A 25425-nucleotide genomic window follows, 5' to 3' on the forward strand; every position below is an offset into this window, starting at 1 on the left:
GGGGGGGGTTTGCTGTGTGTCTGAGATGGAGGCCGTCTCACTGACATAGCTAATGTCTAAACAAGAGGACACAGTTGTGGGTTTCTTTGAGGGAAGTGGCCAGGTAGCATCCAGCCAGACAGGCAGACATGGATGGATGTATGGAAGTCTGGATGGATGCATGAATGGCTGGATGAAGGGATGTATGCATGGATGGATTGATGTATGCATGGGCCGATGATGGACAAATGGATGAATGAATGGATGTATGTACGCATGCATGGATGGATCAATGGATAGATGGATGAATGAACGGATGAACGCATGGACGGACGGAGGTCGGGACGGACGAACGGACGCACAGACGCGAGGGGTGGACGTACGGACGGACCGCGGACTGACGGGCGCCAGCGTGTGCTGTGATGTGCAGCTCGGTCGCAGTCAGCCAGCGTGGCTGTCGGCGGCGGCGGCGGCGGCGGCGGCGGCGGCGGCGGCGGCGGCGGCGCCCGGGGCCGCTCGCAGACACGCTGAATTAGAGACGCCACTTCAGCCGCCCTCTGGCGGAGCCCAGGGCAGACGTGACATTTTATTAATCTCGCCCGCTAATTGTCCTACGGCGCGGTAATGGGCTATCGCAGCCCCGTTTGGCCCCCCTCACAAGCAAATGCACTCTCGCACGCCTGAAGTGGTCACTCGAACAACGCGCGGGCGCCGGCTAAACACGCGGCGCGCCTGTTTATTTATCTTTCTGAGGGGGCTAATGGGCGATGGAGGGGAACGCATTTGGTCCTCCTCGGCGCTCTCTCTCTCCCTCTCTCCCTCTCTCTCTCTCTCTCTCTCTCTCGCCCTCTCTCCCTCTCTCCCTCCCTCTCTCTCTCTCTCTCTCTCTCTCTCCCTCTCTCCCTCTCTCCCTCTCTCCCTCTCTCTCTCCCTCTCTCCCTCTCTCTCTCTCTCTCTCTCTCTCTCTCTCTCTCTCTCTCTCTCTCTCTCTCTCTCTCTCCCCCTCTCTCTCTCTCTCTCTCTCACTCTCTCACTCTCTCTCTCTCTCTCTCTCTCTCTCTCCCTCTCTCCCTCTCTCTCTCTCTCTCTCTCTCTCACTCTCTCTCTCTCTCTCTCTCTCCCTCTCTCCCTCTCTCTCTCTCTCTCTCTCTCTCTCTCTCTCCCTCTCTCCCTCTCTCTCGCCCTCTCTCTCGTCGTTACGGACGAAGGAGGAGAAAACGTGTTTAGCTCCGGTACCGTCACTGCGGCCATTTCCCCCGCGCCGCCTGCCTGCCTGCCTGCCTGCACATCCCGGGGTTGCCATGGATACCAGCAGAGTGAGCCAGCGTGACTGCGCTGAGTGCGTCAGACATGCCGGAAGGGATGAACTGATGTGCTTTTCCCTCTCTCTCTCTCTCTCTCTCTCCCTCTTTCTTTCTCCCTCTCTCTCTCACGCTCTCTCTGTCTCTCTCACCCGCTCCCTCTCTCTCTCCCTCTCCCTCGCTCTCTCCCTCTCTCCCCCTCTCACCTCCCCTCCCCGACTACAGCTCTCGCTCTGCTGTGTCAGAGACTCTTAACTTCAGCCCCTGCTGATCCGCTTAGTCCCGTCTCATGTGCAGGCATGCGCACACACACACACACACACACACACACACACACACACACACACACACACACACACACACACACACACACACACACACACACACACACACACACACACACACACACACACACACACACACAGGTGTCGCTGAGAGAATCTGAAGGAATATCGACCTGCTTTTGGTTCTGTGTGATGGTGAAATAACAAAAAGGTGTGAATTGGCCCAATTTGACAGTTCAGGAAGGGTCATGGATGGTCTGAGCGTTAAGAGTCACCGATGTCACTGATGGCATGCACGCTACTGCCCAGCACAAGCAGTTTGTATCTTGCAGGCTTTCTGATGCCTTGTTGCCCTAGCAACATGCCGCAGCAATAGACTCGCCTGGTCAATGTACGTGACATAAGAATAGCGTTCAACGTTCAGGCATAACTCATTTTGAAGCATTTAGTTAATGATTAGATCATCATTCACAACACATTAATGAATTAGAATGTAGTTAATTAATAATGAACTGACTATTAAAAAAAACATTGATATACATTTGTAGATGATAATAAGTTATGGAGGACCTATTTCACTACCAGGCGTGATGTTGACTGCAATCCAAGCCGACCCTCTAGTGACATCACAAGTGGGAGTGTCCACCCAAATGCATGATGGATGGACCAGCGGGCCAGATGGTACCGTCCACTGGGTGGGCCGGGGGGGGGGGCCGATCTATCCACAGCACTTCATCATTACCAACGGCTTATACATGACATAGATAAAGTGTTACCGTAATAAGATCTGAAAAATGATAGAGGGCATGCAGGTTTTTAACATAAATACGACGTGCCCTTCTACTCTATCATATCCTAATGGAAACGTTAAGGTTATGCAATATAACTCCCGCCGGTTTAAATGGAGATATAATAAAACCTGGAGTGGATGTATAACCAGCGAGCGAGCGGAGACACGTGTTGACTATGTCAACGCGTGCGCTGACAAAGTTCAGCACGCACCGGGGTGGCAGTGTCATGCCAAATTTGTACCGGCTGCCAAATTTGTGCCGGGCGCGTCATCCATACGTAATCAATTCCAAACCTGCATGGCAGCAGATGATCGCGTCGTCCGTTGCCGGGCAGGTTTCAAAAAACATTCGCGCTCATGTTGCCAAAGACGAAATAACATAATACAGAAAACGGATCGCTAGATAACACTTGTTTTTACTTTATATTTGTATTGTATTGAATTGTTTAATCACATTTAGCAGGTAAACTGAGTGTTTAAAGCAGGTCAAGGACGAAATAGCACAATACAGTTAACGGATCGCTAGATAGAAGGTTCGCGAATGTTCGTGAACCTTTCACGTCATTCGACGCGACGACGCGATCATCTGTTGCCAGGCAGGTTTGGAATGGATTACGTATAGATGACGCGCCCGGTACAAATTTGGCAGCCGGTACAAATTTGGCATGACAGCAGCACAAATGTTACACCGACTATTCGGGCTGGCTCGTCGACATCGGTCTCCAATCCCATCCTTTCGCTCCGTCGAGGCCCCCTGCAGAACCGACGCCCGCTTTGGGGAACACGTCTCATTTCCATGGCATGCTGAACCCCGCTTGCCTTTTTGTGTCGGCATCCCCCCAAAAAAAATAAAAAGCCTCCCTGATCCTCTGGCTCTAGAGAGGGGGGCCGCGCCACGGCGGGCTCAGTGTGCCGTGTCCGAGTTAAAAGGACACAACTGGGGCCCCCCCCCGGAGCCCAGTGATCACATCTGACCCATCGCCCAAAGACACGGCGCCAGGAGCGCCGTCCAATCTCTCGAAGGTCAATTATCAGATTAAAGTGCCTTTGGCATATTGACTTGGAGGCGAGCTCACCGCTAACGGGCATGGCGCTTGGCCCGAGACAAAGCCCACTCCGCGGCGTTAAGGGTCCCCTCCCCTGCACAGACGCTGACACAATTACTGTTCCCGGGGAACAGTAACCCGGGCCCGCTGCGGACCGGTCTGCGACAGCCCCGCTGGCGTTAATAAGGACAGAGGAATGGCCGCGCACAGCCATACCTGCCGTGGGTCGGCTTCATGGTCACATCTCAGTCTTAGAACGGTGAAATGTCGCGTTGATTGCCGGCCGACGGCTTTATCAGCGTAAATCACTCCGAGGTGTTACCCCGTGTCCGCGAGGCCGGTCTGTACTCTGCTATTACATTTCGTGAAGTGTGCACACGCGCTGGAGTTTGCACTCCTCGAGGAGCCGGTGGTTTGTGTGTTTGTGCAATCATCGCACCGAGATGGCGAATAACTCCATTTTCCCCCCCCGGCCTGCCTGTCTTGTCTCTAGATTTACCCGGGCGCGGTGGAGCTAATGCAGGTCATAGAGGAATTCATCCACATCGTCGGACTGGGAATGAAGGATTTCCACAACGCCTATTTGATGACGGGGAACTTGGGTAAGAAACTGTACTACTTCTACGCCCTCCTCTCCTCCCATCTCTCAGCCCTCGGGGGCATGGCTGTTTGTCATTTTTGTCTCGCTCACTCACACAGACACGTAATCTCAGCATGCTGGGCCCCCCCACTCTCGCCTCTATTACCTCCGACATCGGTGAATTAGGGTAAACGCTGCAGTGTAAGGGAGTGGAATGGCTGTAGATCAATGATGGCAATTAAAATGGAGCTTGTGCTCTAAATGTGTTAATCCCACCAAAGGAGCCCACCTCCATTCCAATATCAGTGTGTGTGTGTGTGTGTGTGTGTGTGTGTGTGTGTGTGTGTGTGTGTGTGTGTGTGTGTGTGTGTGTGTGTGTGTGTGTGTGTGTGTGTGTGTGTGTGTGTGGGGCATAATTAGCCATGCAGGAGGATTGTCCCGAACTGATACAAGAAAACAAATTCTAGGATTGGTTTGTGGAACGGCCGATGTAGGCATATACAGAAGTATAAATACCCCTGGTTAAAACTCAGCTCAGTTAACTTTAAATGTGTCCTCCATTACACATTATAGTCGAGTGATGGTATAAAACTCGAAGCATGAAGTCTAGTTTCAAGAGAAGAGAGTTATTAAGCAACCCAACGTCACATTTTAATTCCCATCTACGAAGAAAAGAAGAATGAACCAAAAACAGGGAAAGAAGAGGTATGAAGGACAATTTCCTCGGTTGGATAAGAGTTGTACTTTATATTAATGCTTATATTAGTTCATATTAGAACTAGTGTATGTGTCAATATTTGCCGGCCATCGGGACAAGCCTAGCATATCCTGGTGGAATTCCATCTCTTGATGTAATGTCAAATTTTAAGGTTGAGTAATTGTGATAAGAATGCAGTAATACATGTTTGTGCGGTTTTAAAAATGTCCCATCGCCTCTGCCAAGTTTTGATTGGCAATATATATCTGAAAGCACATTCAGCAAAAGGGCAGCCATTAGAAATATTGTTTGTCAGTCGAAAGAAGATCAATCAAACGAAATAAATTGGCTTTTTAATTGGAATTCATGAGCGTCGGTTAACTTTACACTCTGCACACAGAACGATCCTGCCAACATAGATGCTGACCGCTGTTCAGGCCCCGGCATTACGGCTGTCCTTCTTCTAGAATGTGTCCAAGTATAGGTTTTTCCCGACATATTTCTTCTTTCTAATGTTCTCGAGGGGCCTTTTAGTTTTCGTTCGGCAGGCCCCTTGGATGAGCCGTGGTCTCGGTGGCATTTCATTCCTTACTCATCCACAAAGTGGGCCTGGCTGCCGTGTAATAAACCAGCCCTTGTACTGTACTTATTCATGCAGGAGCCTGTGCTGAGGGGACAGTAGGCCATCTCCCCCGAGGATCAGCTCTTCCAACCGTCCCTCTCAGAGATACGAGAGCCAACCCCTTGACCCATTTTCTTTGCAAAGAACACCCAAATTCATTCCGGTGCTCATTCCCTGCGGATGATTTTTGTTTTATTTCTACAATGAGTGCAATTGATTGAGTTGGGTTGATCTCAACTGCGGTTGCAAGGTTTTCGTATTTTTTGGAACCAAAATGTCATTGACATTTTTGAAGCGCCGTCTCACTGTTTCAGCGACGGGTAAACGTTTTTTTGTTGTAGTCAATGACACAGATGCACTCTAAGGAAGAATCTCCCTTCCATTAAACATGAAGGACATGGGGAGAACACATCTGTTTTCCTTTATCCCCGGGGTGCTCGGTAAAACGATCGCACGATAAACAGTTCTCCTGCTCAATAAGTATTATGACAGAAAGAGACAGAATACAATCTCCTGCCCAGTGCCTTCTGTGCATACAAATCCCGCTTCACTGTCACTGAACACAGATGTTTCCGGAACACAAGGTGATGTCCAAATGAAATATAGAGAGGGAATCTGCTCACGGCAACGTGATGATGTGATGATAGCGTCAAGCGGGAGAAAAACCTCCTCCCTTTTCACTAGTTTCCTTAGAACGTCCCGCAGTAAAAGAAAGATTTACGCCTGAAATCACGGCAGTCACGTAGATACCACAAAACACCAACCGTAAAACCTCAAGGAGCTAAATCATAATATTTGGTTATTACGTTAAAAGCACATGCTCCTTAACCCCGACTTTTCTCTGTTTTATAGTATTATAAATACAAGTCGTTTAAATCTGTAAAAGTGTTGGTCGATAAGGAGAAATTCCACCGTAGAACACAGGGGCTGGTGTTCCCACTTTGATTAGAGGAATGGAGAGTAGTGTGAGAATACTCTGGCCAGAGCCAAGTGGAAGGCGTCTGGCTGAGTAAGATATTGCAGCATCATTTTGTCACAAATTTATGGCCAACCCTTGACACACGCGCACATAAATACCGGCTGTCACCAAAGAATCGTCTCCTGTCCTCCTGCATTTTAGTCAAATAACCTTGATTGAAAAAGCCGTCCGCTCCAGCAACTTTGGCCTTCTCGTTACGCGCCAACGTCGGGTAAACAGCAGGGCAGGCTTGTAATGTGTGGAAGAGGTGAATGTAAGGCTGTGTGCGGTTTGTCATTGGAGTAGACCGAGTATCAAAGGCTATCCCCGGCCACGGATGCTGATACACATACTGTCTTAGCCCGCCCACGTAGAGGGCAGTTAAAAAAGTAACGTGGTTAGGGTGTTCCTTTCAAACCCACAGTCCACCTGCAGGTTTCGGTTGCAAACAATGCAAGTCATTTCCCCTGGAAACAACTGCTAAAATACAAGCTACGCTAACTCTTAACTCATGTTAAGAGTTAGGAAAACCTTTGCTTTCCCGGTGGCGTTGGAACCTTTGTTGTGACTTAACGTGAGCTTTCGCCGCCGCTCTGTGGAAGGTAAATCCCGGTTTACCTGCAGATTTAGCGCGTGTCCTGACAGAACGACTTCACAGTCCCCCTTCGCGTTTCACAGAGTGCCACTCGGCTGATAGCCTTTCCCCGACCCCGGTTACCAACATCTGGCTCCGCCACCGACTGTCTCAGCAACTGGCGGGAGTCATATTGCATTGGGACTTCATGCCTGCTGTTGTTATCAGCCCAAACCAACACCCATACACACACACACAAACACACATGTATATGCATGCTCACACACACACACACACACACAGACACACACACACTCCCACAAGGGCGCACTGCTGCAGGCACGCACACACACACACACACACACACACACACACACACACACACACACACACACACACACACACACACACACACACACACACACACACACACACACACACACACACACACACACACACACACACACACACACACGCGCAGAGGAGCTCGCCTTGTCCATTGTTAACAGCCTTCCACGCGGTGTCTTGCCAGGTTTCGGATTGTATTAATGGAAGAGCAGGAGGACCAACCCTACTTTGGAATCAAGGGTAGGATTAGCCCCCTGTCCTCCCCCTCACAGCAGATCCACCTGACGGGGATTTGACGCGAGACACGTTAGAGAACATTTCAGGATAGCTTTATCCCCCTACCCAACACTTAGCCCCCTATTGTATCGCAGAGTGCTCCCTTTCAATTGATCCCGGAATTTTCCACACCATTGCCTCATGGATCGTCTCTTTATGGCCGCATGACACAGGGAGGCAAAAAGCATGGAGCGGTGATTAGGGATGTTACGGGGCTGCACACTACCGGTCGCTTAGCGTCTCCTTGACGTTGTGATGACTGCTAGCAGATCACAGAGGGCTTAGGTGCACACACACACACACACCTTTCAGACAGGCGACAGACTGGGAATGTGGTCGGATTTGGGAAAGACTCGACACCACCAGTGTATCTAAACCTCTTACAGTTGTTCTTGATTGACAGAATACACACGTATGATACACGACGTGTGTATATGTTGGTCCATTGAGGCATGACACTCGTCGAAAGAGAGATGTCAAAAGAAGAAGTTGCTCATTCACGTCACGGTGGCGCTAATTTCTCTCTCTCTTTGCGTACGCAGTCGCCAGCATCCAGAGACTTCCTGCGGTATCGGTGATGACCGACATCAACTTCCCCATGAAGGGTCGTAAAGGCATGGTCGACTGGGCCAGGAACTCTGAAGATAAAGTGGTGATCCCAAAGGGCCTCTTTGTTTCGCCGTCAGCAGGTAATGTGTCTCGATACTGCCCACCACCAGATAATTCCAAGGCGTGCTCAGACACATCCTTCTGAGCGAAGCATCACAGAGATGTAGAAATCTATCACGGCTGACCAATTGGATGTGATATAGGACACACGGTTGTTTGTGTATTTAGGAAGGAGGGAAAATAAGGCCTTTTTATGTTATTATTGCTAACATTGCTGTCTTGCAAGTTCTATATGTATTGTCCTGTTAGAGAACATTGCGAAACATAAAATACAGGGAATAAAGTAATGAGTATCTAACCAGATTTCTACATGAAGTCAAAAACATGTCAGAAAGACCACAAGGTAAGATAGTGTAAAATAGAATACAAATTATTTAAAGACTTTAAAATTAGTAGTCACCACAGTGAGGCCCCCTGTTTGTACAGGACCCCTGTGGTGGCTCGAGTTTGCCTGTTTCGATCGTCGCAGTTTTCGATTGACTCCGCGCTTCCTGAGTTATTTTTAAAAAACGCCGTTCAGCAGAGGATACTGCCATTCTAATTCCAGACAATTTGGTTCATTAAGATAACGGAATGAGGCATTGATTTGCGCGGGACTCCTGCCGCCTGGATCCTACACATTATTTTACACATCAAGAGCAACATATTCGAAGGGGGAGATCAGCACTTCTGCAAGAGCAGTGGACTAAAATCTAATTGCAGTGGAACCATTTTCCTGGAATGTTTCGGAAAACCTTGGTTAACTTTCATTAGGTTATCGGTGGAAAATTGAGACTGTGTGATATGGTCCTCAGTTAAATATTTCCTTTCACACTTAATTAACTAACATAACGTGTAATTACAAGTTTGCGATATTGCACGTGAATGTAAATTCCACTAACGCAGTGTAATGATAATCAATTATGTGACAATTAATTCAATAATGTGGCAGCTGTTCCAAAAGGCACTCAAATGATATGTACTGCAATACAAAACAACCACGCCTATAGCGTGATTATTAGACCAAATGTGGAGGCATCACAGATACAAAAAGAACAATGTATTCCTTTGTGTTCCTAGGAGACATGGATGGATCCCCAGTCTTTATTTTAGGAACAGTCCTTTACAAGACCCTCGGACTCATGCTGCCTTCACCAAAGTACGTTCTTTTCCATTTTATATTGTGCCATGTCTCTATTATCTACTAGAAATGGTTTACTCTTGGAAGTACTGTGGTAGAGCGTTTATAGCAAAGAGTTAGAAAAATGACAAGATGTCAGCACTGCACTTCTTTAGCCAACGATTTTGTCCGGAGCAACTTGGAAGTGAATTGGAGAACATTCAAAGCTTACGATCAATATTGAAGCGACTGGGACATTAGTGGCCCAAGAAGGTTTCAGACTCCAATCAACCTGATATTAGTGGAGAATATCTGTAGATATCAAAGTGCTTGTACAGAGACTAACACTAAGAGGTTAGAGCAGTGCTAATATGCCGCAGATATGATAGGAAAGTGGAGATGAAATCTAGAAGATAAAATAATCATCTGTAACAACCACAACAGCAATTTATAAGACAGTCTCAAAGCATATTCGGCTGACCCTTTTTCTCATTGACATCCCTTCCTTTATTGGACACGATTTAATTGCATATGTGAGCTCCACAAATTACTCCTCTAGTTAAATTGTTCACTTGGAGGGAACCCTTATTTATTTAGTAAGATGACTGTGATGTTCACTTTTTATGTTGCAAAGTATTGATTCAATATTCTACAAAGATATTTTTTGAAAAGCAAAACAAACCTTTCAGTTTAGGTCGATTTCTTATTTCACGTCTTAAGCTTTCTCTTGTTTTAACTTTATATCGTAGTATACCTTTTTTGTAGTTAATTCCATATGCCAGCTCTTTGGCCTGTTCCACCTGCTGTCTGGCCTTTGCATTCTCACCACATCTTTCCCTCCATCTCCCCCTCTCCCTCTCTCTCTGTGACGCAGGAACCACACGGTTGTGAACTCCAAGATAATTGCGGTGACCGTGAGGCCGGAGCCCAGAGTCACAAGCACTCACTTGGAAATCGAGCTCGCACATCTGGCAAACGTAAGAGCTCTCCGACCCCGACAGACAATCAGAGGGGTGCCATCTTAGGTCCTTACGTTCTCGTCTCCAAGTGCCTTGTTACCACTGGGTAAAGGTTTGACAAATGACTCAAGTGAGAGTTAATCTTCCATTTGTCAACAACACAATGGCAGTTAATTAGCTTGATAATTAAATTGCAGGCACCCTATGTCGGGGGGGGCAACAACGCAATATCGGCGGATAATTAGAGGGACAGCCAATTTATGACCAGGGCTCTCTGGAACTTGTGCACAGGCGGTCGGTGTTGCGATGCACATTTAGTTTAGAAGTGAATAGAATAGAATCTTTATTTGTCATTGGGTTAAATACAGTGTATTTACACAACGAAATTAAGGTGCAGATCTTGTTCAGTGCTTTTTTTTTTAAAAAGTGTGTGGGCGTATCTCACTCTCTATCTTTCTCTCCCCCTCTTCATGCATGTGCATTGCAGGCAGTAAATATGCATAAGGCAACACAGCATCAAACAGAACTGCTGCCATAAATCCTACATGCCTTTTTTATACATTTGGCTATTTATAAAGGGCTTACTTACATCATGTAAGTGGTAATCAAGGATTATAATTCTGTCTGTTATAATAATAATAATAATAATAATAATAATAATAATAATAATAAAGATGACAGTGATGACGATGAGGATGATAGTGAAGATGGTGATTTAATGACGAGGACGATGAGAAAGGTGAAGATGATGAGGATGATGGTTATGATCAATGGATTGTCTAACATGTATTTTTTGGTATATTTCAGGGGACCTTCAATCCGTACTGTGCATTATGGGATAGCAGCATCATGTAAGTGAGCATGGAGTTTGGCTTATGAAAAACCACAGCATTCACTCTTGCGTTGTGTCTCACTGTGTGTTCGGCATTTCAGGTGTGAACATGTTCTGCCAACTAAAAGCTGTATCATTTTCATGAATCATAAGCTTTTATTAAGTGCTTTCAAATATATTTTTTTTCCGGGAAATCAGACGATTCATCTTCCTCGCCAATTTCCTCTGTGTTGTCGACCTGTTGAGATGACACTAAGTGCATCCGGTGCTCAGCTGTTCAATACAGAGGGAAACATTTTCCCGTCCGTATTTATTACTACCGATAAATGTTGTTTTGGTTAGTGATTTTCTCATCTTTCAACAAACGCAAAGTGACCACCGCCGTTTCTACTTTGTTGTGGAACTGTTCAAAAACGTTTTAATGCAAGGTTTGATGTTGTCAATGTGCCGATCCAATCCATTACTGCAAAGTGTTATGATCGCCTCTTGTGGATTGGCTCCTGCTGAATTTGTACATGATGATTGGCTGAGTGATTCACCACCACGTTTGTGAATCATTATTGTAGAAAGCGGTATAAGTATCAATATAGCTGCTCTTGTATTGCTATACTCTGGATAACCCCATATTTATAAAATAAAAAAATAAACAAAGGAAACAAGCTACAATCATGCAGTAGCAATGGTAGACCCAAGCTGTGGGGCTTACGGTTTGATATTGGATATCGTTGATTGTAATTAGCCACACAAAAAATAACATAGATCTAATGGTAATCTCTCTTTGAGTTGTGACAAAGTGTTGCGTCGTTGTATCAGCATACTTTGAATCAAATCAGATGAATACTAAGGTAGTGTTCTAGATGAAGGTTAACCGCGGGACGTCTTAAAGCAGAACAGTGGAAGGATTTCAGCAGGTGAGTGGAACACCTGTTGTTGTAGCTGGTAGAGATCAGACACAGTAGTGACATTCAAGCTTGTCTGATCGCAGCTTGTCTTATTACATGTTTAATTGTCCAGATGTATGAGTTCATTGGGCTCAGAAACAGCAGCTGTATCAATGACAATTGTTTCGTCATTGTCATTGTTTTTGTCATTTGTCATAGTATAGCAACAACTTTTTTGCTTTAGTCTCTTCAACTCGCACACAACTCGCTCACTACTCACCCTAACCCTAACCTACCGCACTTGTTATTCCTCCGGGTAGTCAACCCGTACCTAAACCTAAAGTCTGTCCACATGTGGTGTGATAAACTAGAAGTATGTCCCTTAGCTTTTCCTGGGGGGTGTTAGGTGAGAGGTACTCACCACAGGTCCACAGCCAACGTACGCAAACAGCTCTCTCTCAGTGACACTCATCACTGGCACCTCGTCCGGGTTGGGGTTGAATCCACAGTCCGGTTGACCAGCCTGCGCCTTGATTCCAGTCGTTCAGTTCTCCCGTGTATTTACAACCCAAAGGTTCTCCCATAGAGGTGTCTCCAAGAGCAACGTGTGTCCCTCGGGTTAGGTTCAATCAATCCGAGTCTCACCTGCAGAACCACCTGCAGAGACTCTCTACCCTGAGTCTCACTTCCTGACTCCCCTGCAGTGCCAGCTGTTACCATTTACAGCTGATGAGTACCGCAACACCGCCCCCTCTGTGTGATATCAGTACTCACCCTGACCATCAGCTCTATACCTAATCGTAACACTAACCATAGACAGCCTAGTGGATCGCTCTCCATGCATCAATTATGATTTGTAGGATGACATTTATATTCATATAATCAATATGGTCATCACACACAAAATGTGTGATTTAAAGGTGCTGTGTGTAGAATTTACTGGCATCGAGCGGAACAGACTTGGCAGAAATGGATATCATAGAAAATTATGTTTTTATTAATGTATAATCCCATGAATCGTGAATGAGCCCTTAATATCTACATAAGCAGTGGGTCCTCTTCCATGGAACCTGCCATGTTGCACCACCATGTTTCCAGAGAGGACACGTTGTCAATGTTTTATCATAATTGCTATTTTACATGTAAGCTGTGACCTATAGTTGCACAGACTAAATAACTAAATACAATGTATAAATATGTCAAGGAACCTCATCACTTGAGGAGAGGAGGGGGGTATTCAGTTGGTTGCAATCTTCAACCTCTCCACTAGATGCTACTAAATCCTACACATTGCATCTTTAAGGTACAAATGTTAAAAACCTAACCCGCTAAAGGATGTGACTTCTCTTTATCAAGCCTATCCAATGCTTTTTGGCACATGAGGATACATATTTTGTTGGGCATCGGCCAATAATCATAAGCAGCAAACATATCGTTGCATCCCTACTTTGAAAAGCAATTGGTAAATGGTTCTATATGTATTTACACAAGGCTTTAAAGCAGCTGCGGAGGTCGGGACTCCCCTATCTCTGTTTCACGGCGTTCAAGGACAATCATCGCACATAATGTGTCCGCCGTGAATGATGTGCAGTACGGGTGACAGGCGGCCATTCCCTCATACGCCATATCTGAAGTCCAATCAATCATGATATTGCCGTTCTACGCCATGCTATGGTGATTGTGGTTTCCATGGTGCGAATACTTGGCTCACCCTTATTATAAAGCACCCACTGCTCTGAAGACTCGTTGGCAGAGGAAAAGGCCATCTGCCCAACAGTGTCCACAGTACTATCCAGGCGGATGAGGGAATGCTCAATGAAATCATTTGTTTAATGAAAAATGTTGATCATACTATAAGTGTGGTGCCCGCTCTTTACAAACTGTTTGTGTGATTGTTTTCACATTGAGCTGCAGTTTTGGCTGTTGTTGGTGTGTGTGTGTGTGTGTGTGTGTGTTTGTGTGTGTGCCTGTTCAGCATTAAAAACTGCGTATTGACCACAGGGCAATGATCTGTCCCCTACCACACATTTGTCATGGATATGGGCGGTAGAGGTGTGTTTACTATTTGGTCTTGGGTAATCAAATATTCATGAAACAATGGTGTATTGCATACTGATATCATGATACAATGCTTAAACACCTCTTGAGCTGTATGACTTGACAGTATAATGACGTTTTAATGAGGTCCTCTGTGCTTTCTATCGGTGCATTTGAATGCACACAGCGCTCCTAGGCAACAGCCCCTCTGTGAGCGTGCTCGTTGCGCACATCCCTGAACACGTTTCCCTTTACAAAAGAAAAAGATCTCTTCACCGGCACCATCACTTAGCATGGGATTGCTGAGAGATTTGAAATCATTCAGAGCCTATATTATAGGATATTAAGACCACTCTTTTCTCAGGCCGGCGACATAAGAGTACGGATTCGCCCTGCTGGCTGACAGACAAGAATATAGAGGAAGCCTGTTTACTAAATTAAATGTCGGTTGAGTCCAACTCTGGCCTCTCGGAGGATGATTAACTGTTGGATGTTCAATTGCATTCTGTGCCAGCGGTATCCATGAAGCACAGCCCTGGGAGAGAGAAGAGGCAGCTCAAGGGGACCAGCAGCAACTTATAGTATATATATATATATATACTATATTATTAACATGCAGCCTTGCTGAGATGTTTCTTATAAAAAATGCATCAATCGCCTATACCCAACAAAACAATATTGGTATTCTTTAAAGATAAGTGTGTTCAAATCGAGAAATATCTACAGATAACATACTATAAATGACTACATTTTAAATTGTGTGGCCCCGCACGATTGGCGCTGAAAGAAATTTCCTGAAACATTACATTACATTAAAAGTCATACGTCTCCTATTCCTTCTCCTATCTCACTCTGCGGAACGTTTTGGCAGCAGGTTACGGTCTTCCCCTTTACCTGGGTAGCCCCTGCCCCCGGTATAGTAACGTCCTCTAATGAAGGGGCTAGCCTCCCTCCAGGGCCACCTCCAGAGGACAGGGTCAGTGTTTGCGGTGATCCTGTTCATGGCTCCCCTGATGCCCCGTGTAAACAGCATGTGTACACATTTGCTCAGGCCTAATGACAACCGGGGGCGAACTCACACACACAGACACACACGCACAAGCACACGCACACACACACACGCGCACACGCACACACACACACACACACACACACACGCACACACTCTCTTGTGCATCTTCACCCAGGGTGGGGAAGTGGCCAGTGGAGGGTACCGACGCCACTGTGGCGGCATTGTGTTCAGCCTCACTGAGGCCACGGGCAGGTGGGCGTAAGGGGGGGCGGGTGGGAGCACTGTTACACGGTGTCACCTCCTCTCAGCCATTTCTGTCCACAATCCACCGCCTCCCTGCCCTGATAAGGTCAGACAACAAGTCAAACGTGGGGAGCTCCTGCGAAGCCCCCAAAGAGAGACATAGAGAGAGGGAGGGAGGACGCAAGCCTGTCAACTTGTTTTCCTGGCACACACACACACACAAGCAAGCAAGTAGATATATGATTTGGTATAGCGGTGAGCATCAGGTTACATATGTACAAACAGGGCAGAGGTTGGTGATACAGATCTGTTATCCGAGAGACATAGCTCTAAAACCATGGTGGTGGTGGTGGTGGTGGCAGTTTGCATTGTGCTGTCAAGTGTTGTTGTGAAGAGAAACTCAGCAGCACCGTGAAGGCATTCTCCTTTCCGCGTCACACATCGAACTGACACTCATTGACTGCTCATTTGTTTCCCCATCTTTGGTCATTATTGAGGAGTCCTTCACCCGAGGAACAATATCTGCGACTTGAATAAGCTATGTGTGTCCCCTTGAAAGGGTGACACACAAACAGTGTATTATGTTTCCCCCCACACAGCCCCATATTCCTGGAATGGCCCCTTTTCTCTCTTCGAAGGCCCATTCACAGCGCTTTAGTTTAGCTTGAGTGTATGTGATTGGGGTTGTGTGCAGTTGGAGTTGTATGCGTGATGTTTTTTCTAATTTTCGTGCGTGTTCCTTTGTATGTTCCCATCCTTCGTTCCCATCGGGTCTTTGTCAGTTGCTCAGTCCCTTACCTGTTGGCTAGAGGCTTAACAGAGGTCTACTCTGTTTTCAAACCTTCTGCCTTCACCATTCTGCCACCTCCAAAACCTTCATAAGCCCCGAACAATCAATACCGAACAGACTTTCTTTCATCCCCTCAAAAATCGTTTAGCCAGGAGTTCCTCAGCCTTCATTTATTAACCATTGAAGAATTAATTATCAATGTAATCACTCAAATTAAACAGCAGACTCAAGCACTTAATGAGCACTGGCTGTGGAGCGTGATTCAGGGCTGCGGTAGGCAAGCCTTCAGAGGATAACGCGCTATATAGGCTATAGGAGCTGTCTCCTTTATATAGATCACATGTGAGGAGCAGCCTGGGCGTTTTTCAATTAGCATGACAGGCTAAGCTTTGAAATTCTATCTCGGCTCAACTTAATCTGTGATTTATCTAATCAGATGCATATTGTAAAAAGGATCTGATAAAACCTAATGGTTCTGTGGACTGTAGGCTTCACGTTTATTTGTGTTTATTTTTGGATGCGGCTGAAATGATAAGTGGGGTGACAAACCAAGTAGGTTTGAGCTGTCCTATTTTGCTCAGATTCTTGCAGTACCTACTTATAAGCATCTATTGTTGAACAAATAACCAAGATACTAAATTACAAGGTGTGGAGAGACAAATGAAAACAACACTTGTTTCATATGGTTGTTTCATGTTGTTGGATACTTGTTTGAGGGGGGTGCTTCCTTACTGTGTTGTTTTGATGTGATGCCACTCCAGGTACGAAGTATCAGTCACAAGATGTGGTGTATCTGTCTGTGTAGCCATGGGTGGTGGCTATTGGATGGATAACCTTTGTCATGTCATCTTTTGCAGTCATAACTGCAAAACATTTAACAGTGTGTGTGTGTGTGTGTGTGTGTGTGTGTGTGTGTGTGTGTGTGTGTGTGTGTGTGTGTGTGTGTGTGTGTGTGTGTGCGCGTGCGTGTGTGTCTCTAATTGAGCTAAAAGGGTCAATTTGTAATTATGTTTAGGAGATATTATTTATAAGGAACGCCACACATTTGTTGGAACGGATGATACATGGAAGATACACGCTCCTTTCATTTCATTTCACTAATTAGTGAGAAGCGGGGACCGGTTGAAACCATTCGCGCTGCCTCTGAGGGGTGTTGGATTTTGTAGTTCCTGCCACTATCTTTTGCTAATAGTTTTCCGGAGGCATTGCGGCTGCTTTTCAGTTTCAATGTTTCGATTAAGCAAAGGATTTAACTCTTGAAATATATTACCACCTTTAAATAAACATACAGTCTTTGTCAAAGCACCGCTTGTTTTCTGTATCGCATCAGCCTCCCCCTCGCACACCGGGAGAGGGGAACAGAGTATCAATCTGATGCTGTCCGCCGTTTCCAGGGTGAAAATTCCCCTTAGGAAGCTTTCAAACGCCGCTAATTAAAACCATTCAATGAAAGGATTATTAAAATAAGAAAATCAAAAGCGGGTAAACGAGAGTGCGTGGATAAAAAAAAAAAAGCATAGGAAAAACACCGCTCGATTGGAAATATTTTCACGCAATCGACACCGGGTAAATATGACATTATCACTCATACCCTGCGATATAAGGCATGACAGTGTTGCGTTTGATGGCAGAGTGTTGCTATTTTAGCTGTGTTTCCCATAATCAATCAGCACCAGTCGTCATCGGACAGCTCCGAGCTGCTGTCCTCCTCCTCCTCGCCGTCCCTGCCTTCTCTATTCCCTGCCGGAGCTAAACGCTGGTTGTTGCCCACTAAAAAGCCGCGTCGATATCTTTATTCGCCTTTTCTGTGGTGCCGAGTTTATTAGGGCGGTCGAGTAGTTGATTAAAGCGAGAGAGCCGATGTCGAAAACACGCGTTGAAGTCGTGCTACACCTGGAATTAGCCTAATTACCTTTGCTTTCTTCCCGCAGGAACGACTCTTGGGGAACCTGGTCCTCAAAAGGATGTAAAACGGTGCTCACAGATGCATCCCATACGAAATGCTTATGTGATCGTGTATCTACCTTCGCCATTTTGGCTCAGCAACCAAGAGAAATAGTAAGTCGGCTATCGATTTGTTATGTATAGCAACTTGCTGAAAATCGTAAAGCAGCACTGGAGCTTACCTTCAGCTCAGAGATGGATATTGGATGTGTTATTTAATAAATAATCAAGTTAAATGCGTTGTTATTGTCATTAATAAAGGGGACGTTTCATAACTAGTTTGCACAGAGACTGAGGTAACTCTGTGGTGTGCGTGAGCGCGTGCGCACAGATGTTCCCTCGCGCTGGTTCTTTGAGTGCACGTTTCCACGCGTGGGTGTGTGCACAGGCCTGCTGCCTGTCGGTGTGAGTCGGACCAATTTTTTTCTCGTCAACAATAATGGATTATAACCTGTTCTGGTCAAATAGTGATTTAAAGAAACGCACGAGTAGCCTACAGTATCAGCAACATACAATAAACCAGAGCTCAGTGGAGGTGGTCTGGGTGGCCGTACCTAGACTCGCTTGCATACTGATGAGCCGATATATTGACTAAAGCCCCTGCAACATAACAGGCAATCCACTTTAGGTCCATTTGAAATGTCTGGGGCTGTTTTTTGATTGGAGTGCAGTGCTGTGCTGTGTGAGACTTATGTGTTGCTCTGCGACCGACTCCTGCTGACTGCCATGTCTCACTCCGTCTGTCTGTCTGTCTGTCTGTCTGTCTGTCGGTCTTCCCCACAGGCCATGGAGTACTCGGGGGTCCCATCTGTAACACTGATAGTTGGCTGCGGTCTGTCCTGCCTTGCCTTGATCACACTGGCAGTGATCTATGCCGTCCTTTGGAGGTAATTCCACAACCCGTTTGACCACCGCCGATAGGTTGTTTTATTTAGTGAAACATGGTTACGGTTATTATATTATTCCTGAAAGAAAGATGTGTTTCGTTGTGAGATGGATTAAGAATCCATATGTCGTGACCGACAAAGAAAATCCGCCACACTTAACGGCACCCTTTTCAATGAGAAACGAAACTGAAGCCAATAGAAGAGAAACCGTGACACCATAATGTGAGATGTATTTGTTGTGAGATAGATTCAAACATCTCGATCGACAAGTCCACTTATGACTTCTACTTGTTGGTCCTTAATGTGCGTATGAGAAATCAGCCTGAAACCTGTATCCAATACGATGATGGTTTAGGGTAAATAAAAGAGCAATGCAATGTATGAAATACATTTATCTTGTATGTTTTCCTCCTCCTCCTCCTCTCCTCAGATATATTCGTTCTGAACGATCTATCATCCTTATCAACTTCTGCCTGTCCATAATCTGCTCAAACATATTGATCCTCGTTGGACAAACACAGACTCACAATGCGGTAAGTGTGTCTATTCATCCTACTTCACTGGGAGACGTGTGCTGAGGAAATGAAACCAAGATGGCTGCTGGCTGCGAGAAGCTTGGTGGAAAAACAACAAACACAATTGTTACTTTTCCCCAAAACGGGGCTCTTAGTTGAAACTCCATGGGGTAACGATTAGAGCCGTGCATCGTTAGAACCTATTTTCAAGCCCAGTGCTAATCTTGCACTGATACACAATTCAAATCTACAAATCTACACAATGAATCTAAATGAGATATCAAGAGTTTGTAATGCCTTTATAAGATGTGGCTGGACTTTATTTTAGCTGGGAACCATTAGTCCCCAGAAACATGCGTCATTGTCCTCTGAACGTGAAAACCACCCCAAGGTGTTGGCATTGAGACAGCGGTGATCTTGAATGGCAATTAGATATGAGAGGCCACAGTAGAAGACTACAAATGGGCTGGAAGAGAAAAAAGGGAAGGGCAGATCCCTTTGAAGGGAAATACTGATGCATGTTTTATTGCAATTCATGAAATGAATGGCAGGGGCACCAGTTAGCATATCATCCTCCGCTAGCCTGTTGCGTGACTCTGCATCGGGTCTGAATAACTTCTGGTATGTGCGTGAATACAGAGTCGAATCTCAATCGAGGGTCATGATGCAAAGATGAACTTAAATCCAATTTAGCCATCGTGGAGCCGTCTCTAAATGTCTGCTAATGGTGATGATGAGCCCCGATGTAAAAAATAATGTGTCCCGCCTAACAGACAGACCACACTAGCTTACTTTGTCTCGCCATGCTTAGCCGATATATCTTTGAAATCTTAAGAATCACCGAAGCATATGATGACTATATCTGTGATGCCCATAAAACAAATTAAGCCTAAATACAATCTCGTCCAGACTATCCACATTGTGTGCGCTGAAAGCCAAAATGTATTACCACATTTCTCCAGCAAACTCTTCCAGGAAATATGTATCAAGCTTTTTCCTTTTTTTTTTGCTTTTTGCTTTTTTTAACTGGCCAATAAACAAGAGGCTCATGTAAGAGATTGTTTGGCAAACAGTGCTGGGGATTTACAAGCTGCCCACACAGAATCCCATCTCGGTGGGCTGGCAGTATTATGGGATGACACATCGGCCTATTACACAGACATTTCATTTAACCGCCATATTCCCAACATACCTTCACCTTTACTGGGAGAGAGGGCTTTGAACTAAATTGTCTGTTTTGGCGGTTTCATTGACATCTCTCACAGGTTTTAACCTTTTTCCCTTTCACTCCTTTGTGGGTTTTAGTGTGGTCATGGGAAGCTTTCTTGATGTTTTTGTTGGTTTTTTACACTGGTCATGTGTGGCTATTGGCTATTGTGGCTTATCTCAAATCGTTATGCTTTCTTTGTTTTTTTTGTCTTGTAATTGTACAGTTTGATCTGACTTTACTCTCCTGAAGTAAGTCTCTAAATATTGACTTTGAATTTACCTCTACCTGCATGTTTGTTAGAAATACATTAGCAAACCTTTGTTAAATGTCCTTATGCCATTTTTGCGATAACATAAAACAAAACCTCTGTGTGATCCAAACTTAAAATCATTGCTTCTAAAAGGTAGTAAGGAATTCCGCGGCGAGGCAGCGTTAAACTATCAGTTGTTTAGGTCTTATCTGCGTTCTTCTTGCTAAGGGCACATAGGGACTGAAGCATCCACGGTCTATCGCAAGGAAACCTGCACTCTGGGATCTGTGTTTTGTTGGTAGCACCAGGGATCTGACACAGTATCTGAAACATAGCTGAAACAAGACTGGGGGCCAGCACTTGTGCTGAGGCTTGTCAGGTTTCGATGGGGCCCTTGACATCGTCTCTATTCATTATAAGGACCCCTTCTGTACATGGACCAGACATTTGTCAACACTCCCCAACACAATATGTGTCCCTGGACATGTGGAGGAAGAACTAGAAGCTTTCGGCAAACATTTCCAAAATGTTCCACAAGCCGGCGAAAAGGAAGAGGAGAGATGCTATTTTTAAGAGTGGCCAAGATTCGTTCAAATGAGATTCATGGGACCATGCAATTCATCACTTGGTAAAAAAAAATAAAGGAATAATGAATTGTGCTTGTAGTATATCACTGTGACACCTTGTTTTCCTCCCCTCTCCTCTTTTAAACTGCATGCACTTAAGCATGCCCTGATTGGTGAGAAACAAGCTAGCCTCGGCTTGTTCCATCAGCGCCCAAACACCACCTAACCCCCCCCCGTTCCACTAGTTCCCTACTAAACGGCACTCGTCTGTCGTAGGAGTAGCGCATTAGTCACCGCACAACACATGAGTTACCTGTGTTCCTGCGCTCCAACCATGTCTGACATGCCAATGATGCTGTGCTATTCCCGTTTGATGGTATAGCGTGACGTATAAGTCACCGTGGGGGGGGGGGGGGTGAAGCACACGGGTACTGTCCCCCTACATCCACCAGCCCGCCAGGGTTTAATTGCTATGGCGCTTCACGCTGTTCCCATATGTTTCCTCCCTGACACAAGCGCTGTATAATTGGCTCTGTTCTTTATCCTTGCGTTGGGCTCCGTGGCGGATGCAAACGGTTGACTGGTGCATCGTGTTGTTGCACCGTGTCTCGCGAGGACAGCAGAGGCCGTTTTACGAGCAGGAAGTGAAGCAGTGAGTCACCTCTGCCGGTCCACGTCGTCGGTTATGCTTCGTCCTCTGTCACCCTGGTTTATAGGGAACGGAAGAACAAGACAGATGGGAAGGGAGGCAGAGGTTTGGCTTGTTAGTAGGGGAGAGAAAAGCCATTATCTTACCTAAAGAGATGCTCGCGGGGTTAATGTTTATGACCGGCAACATGAAGAAGTACAGCCAAACTGGAAAGACAGACAATGAACGATTATTATAAATAATAACTCTCACTGAATTCCTTCTTCCAGAGATAATGGCTTGAACCCTATTGCCTATTGTTCAATTCGTTTTTGTATGAAATGCTAAGTGCTAGCTCCACACATGCCCCAAAGTACAATATTTTGTTGTGTTGCCAAGGACGATTGCTGACAGTGACGCTAACTCCCAGAGACAGCCGTTCAGAAGGCTTCTTCAAATTAACAGTTTGATGTTTAGGCGATTAACGACAGGAATGATGTGGTACATGGTAGGAACCCTAATATAATTCCCTTTGGGAGGTAAGAAAGGAAACGCTTGATTAAGCCACTGTGGGATATTTGTGCGCTTAGATGTGTTGGCAGAACCACAGTTAACTGTCAACAAGAATGGACCTGAAAATAGATGCTTACATCTCTTGAGTTCAAGTCCCCATTGCTGCATTGAATATATCCTATAATACCTTTAGTGATACCCCTCCATTAATATAATATGACGTTGTTATAGTCAAAGTGCAATACACATGAATATAATAGGTAACTATTATAATAAATCAAAGAAAATACACCGTTTGCCATTACGAAAAAGTGTTTTATGTTCCAAAAAAAGAATCAATGCTTTAAAGTACAGTAAGAACCTGTTGCACACAATGCAGAAGAGACCATCATTGAAACTGTAGCAGGGAAATCAATTTGTGCAGAGGATAGACACTTCACAGAGTGCTTTACCCTCTTCCTCTCTCTCTCGCTCTCTCTCCCTCTGTCTCTGGGGGGGTTGTGATGACCACCGCCTTCTTGGCTGGAGCGTTTGTTAGTTATTCATGTGAAGAAGCCCGAGCTCTAACAAGCCTCCTTGAGAAGTAATGAGAAGATAGAAGTAGTTTTCACACCACATCTCGGAAACTTCACAGCATACAAGAATAAATGCAAAAAAATGAGATGAATCTGCCGGGGAGGTTTATGCAATAAGGACAACTCAACCTTGTCGCGTACAAAAAGAACTAGCCTCTCTGATGAGATGAGATGGCATCTTCCATGCACGACTAATGTTAGCTCCGAAACAGCAAAGTCTAATCTTTATTCGACGGGAGTTTGATTCACACATTTGTTTCCCCATGCACCCTATTTCTATGACTGGATGTTTTTTTTCTGAAAATACAGATGGTGTGGTTGTGTGATTATCAGCCTCATGAAAAAGTTAACTGATTAAATTACCATTAAAATAACACCGTCAGGAAATCACCCACTTTCTCTCTCTTGACTCCCCCCTGAGCTCTCTCTCTGTCGCTCGCTGCTGCTGCTTTGTACATCATTTTACATCTTAAACAGTCATTTAGGAAAAGAAAGTGAAGGAAGCCTTTGAGAATATTCTAGACAATGTCACAGTTTGAGCTCCCTGCAGGCAGAGCTTATACCAGCGGGGTAACAAAAACCAAATCTGATTTAAGATGTCTACTCCTGGGTCACGACCACGGATGATAAAAAAAAAAAACTTTATGGCCCTAATGTGATGCCGTAGTCCCCTTATTAGGCTAGCACACATTACAAAGGTTTTTTTTTTTCCGTGCCAACCAACCACCTAACCTACCTTTCGCATCTATCTGTGTCAACCTCGCTACGCCTTAAAGGGGCCCTCTTTTCCAAGGCTCCTCTGTTTCCATGGATACGGACACAGTGAGCTTAACATCTCTACGGCGTTTGCGATTCTAAAAGGGCAATGTGCACGGCGGGCTTCAAACGGGCCTCGGTGGACGCCGGCCCCCCTGAACATCAGCGCCGTGTTGCGGCGGCGGCGGCGGCGGCGTCGGCCACGCCCCACGCTTACCTCCCAACCGGCGTGTGCGTTTGTCGGTTGCTCGGGACAGTGTAGCCGCGGGCGGCGGCGGTCCAAAGTGACACCCGGCGTCGTGGCAACAGGGTAATAAGATCGGACCTGCAGCTTCCACCTCAAAACAGAGATCTTTATAGCAAAGGATGGTTTGTCGAGGTTCCGTTCACCCGTGTTCGAGCAAACAATTCATAAGACAAGTCTTTCGAAGTTGTTTGGATTGTCAGGCCTTCGTTCGAGGATATTTTTTCTCGCAGCCCTTGATTCAATTTTGCGACGCTAACTTATTTGAAGTTGTGGTATGCATCTGGCATGAATAAAAGAAGCAGTGCGCTGGAATCGTGACCGAATGGTTTTCCTATCACACCGTAGCCATACATAACAGAGCTGACTCTGAAGGCATGGAGGAGCATATAGGAACTATTCCCGAACGATGGGAACACATTGTAATCACAAGCGAGCAGAGTTGTTATCAATATTCATGAAGCACATTCTATAACAACCAGATAGATCATAATTTCTACATCGATTTTACTAATGCACATGCTGCAGTGATACCACGCAGTGGGGACTGCTTCTCATGCCTGACCACGATTCTACTGCCCCCAAAGTCGGTCGCATAGTATTATGAGTCGACCTGAAAAAGCACACAAACTTCACTGCATCCAAATACATATATTTATGCCCCCCTCCCGTCGAACCCCACACGTCGCCACGATGAAGTCTCTGCGCTTTAGGCATCGGTGGCGTTTGATATGCCTTCTGAAGCCGACACGGGTGGGTGGGATTACCAGACCACGTGCAGCCCCAGTGAGGGGCGCCGGGTGAGGGGAGGGTTTACGCTGTGTCTCCCAGCGGGGGGCCACAGCTTGTACTACAGAGGAGCCTCACGCTTCACAGGCCCCAGGGATCAGCCCAGAGACTCTCCATGGTCCATGGCCGGCTCTTCTGGTGCGAAGTCTCGCTTCAGATTACCACCGGGGCCCCCCACTCACACACACACTGCACATACTGTAAACCCAGGCTCGGAGTCTAACCAAATGAGAAGGAGAAGAAGGAGAAGGAGAAGGAGAAGGAAAATTAGAAGAAGGAGAAGAAGAAGAAGAAGAAGAAGAAGAAGAAGAAGAAGGAGAAGAAGAAGAAGAAGAAGAATGAGAATGAGAAGAAGAGTGAGAATGAGACGAAGGAGAAGCAGCAGTAGAATGGTTAATCTCTCAACCACGGCAAACGTCAGGAGCGCGTTCACAAAAGTCTTCTTCTTTGTTATTTAATTGTGTTCACCATTTCGAGGGAGGCGCTTATCGCTTATCCAGGGGAGGGGGGTAATGAAGGTGGTGGCAGGGGGGGGCGGCGGGGAAGGGACAACAGTGATGTACCCCGGCTA

At 45.8% G+C, this 25425-nt stretch overlaps 1 protein-coding gene across 4 annotated transcripts in view; it reads left to right on the plus strand.

The window, feature by feature from the left end:
- Nucleotides 1–25425, plus strand: part of adgrb3 (adhesion G protein-coupled receptor B3) — a 109206-nt gene that overhangs the window by 67959 nt on the left and 15822 nt on the right. For all 4 annotated transcript variants that reach the window (XM_030378514.1, XM_030378511.1, XM_030378513.1 and 1 more), the window contains exons 12-19: nucleotides 3894–4002; nucleotides 7998–8144; nucleotides 9184–9262; nucleotides 10098–10200; nucleotides 10990–11033; nucleotides 17909–18035; nucleotides 18705–18808; nucleotides 19239–19341. In XM_030378514.1, the coding sequence (XP_030234374.1) occupies nucleotides 3894–4002; nucleotides 7998–8144; nucleotides 9184–9262; nucleotides 10098–10200; nucleotides 10990–11033; nucleotides 17909–18035; nucleotides 18705–18808; nucleotides 19239–19341 (816 nt within the window). The remainder of the gene's footprint in view (nucleotides 1–3893; nucleotides 4003–7997; nucleotides 8145–9183; nucleotides 9263–10097; nucleotides 10201–10989; nucleotides 11034–17908; nucleotides 18036–18704; nucleotides 18809–19238; nucleotides 19342–25425) is intronic.

Source organism: Gadus morhua, chromosome 15 (genome assembly GCF_902167405.1).
Source record: "Gadus morhua chromosome 15, gadMor3.0, whole genome shotgun sequence".
NCBI classification, from domain to species: Eukaryota; Metazoa; Chordata; class Actinopteri; order Gadiformes; family Gadidae; genus Gadus; species Gadus morhua.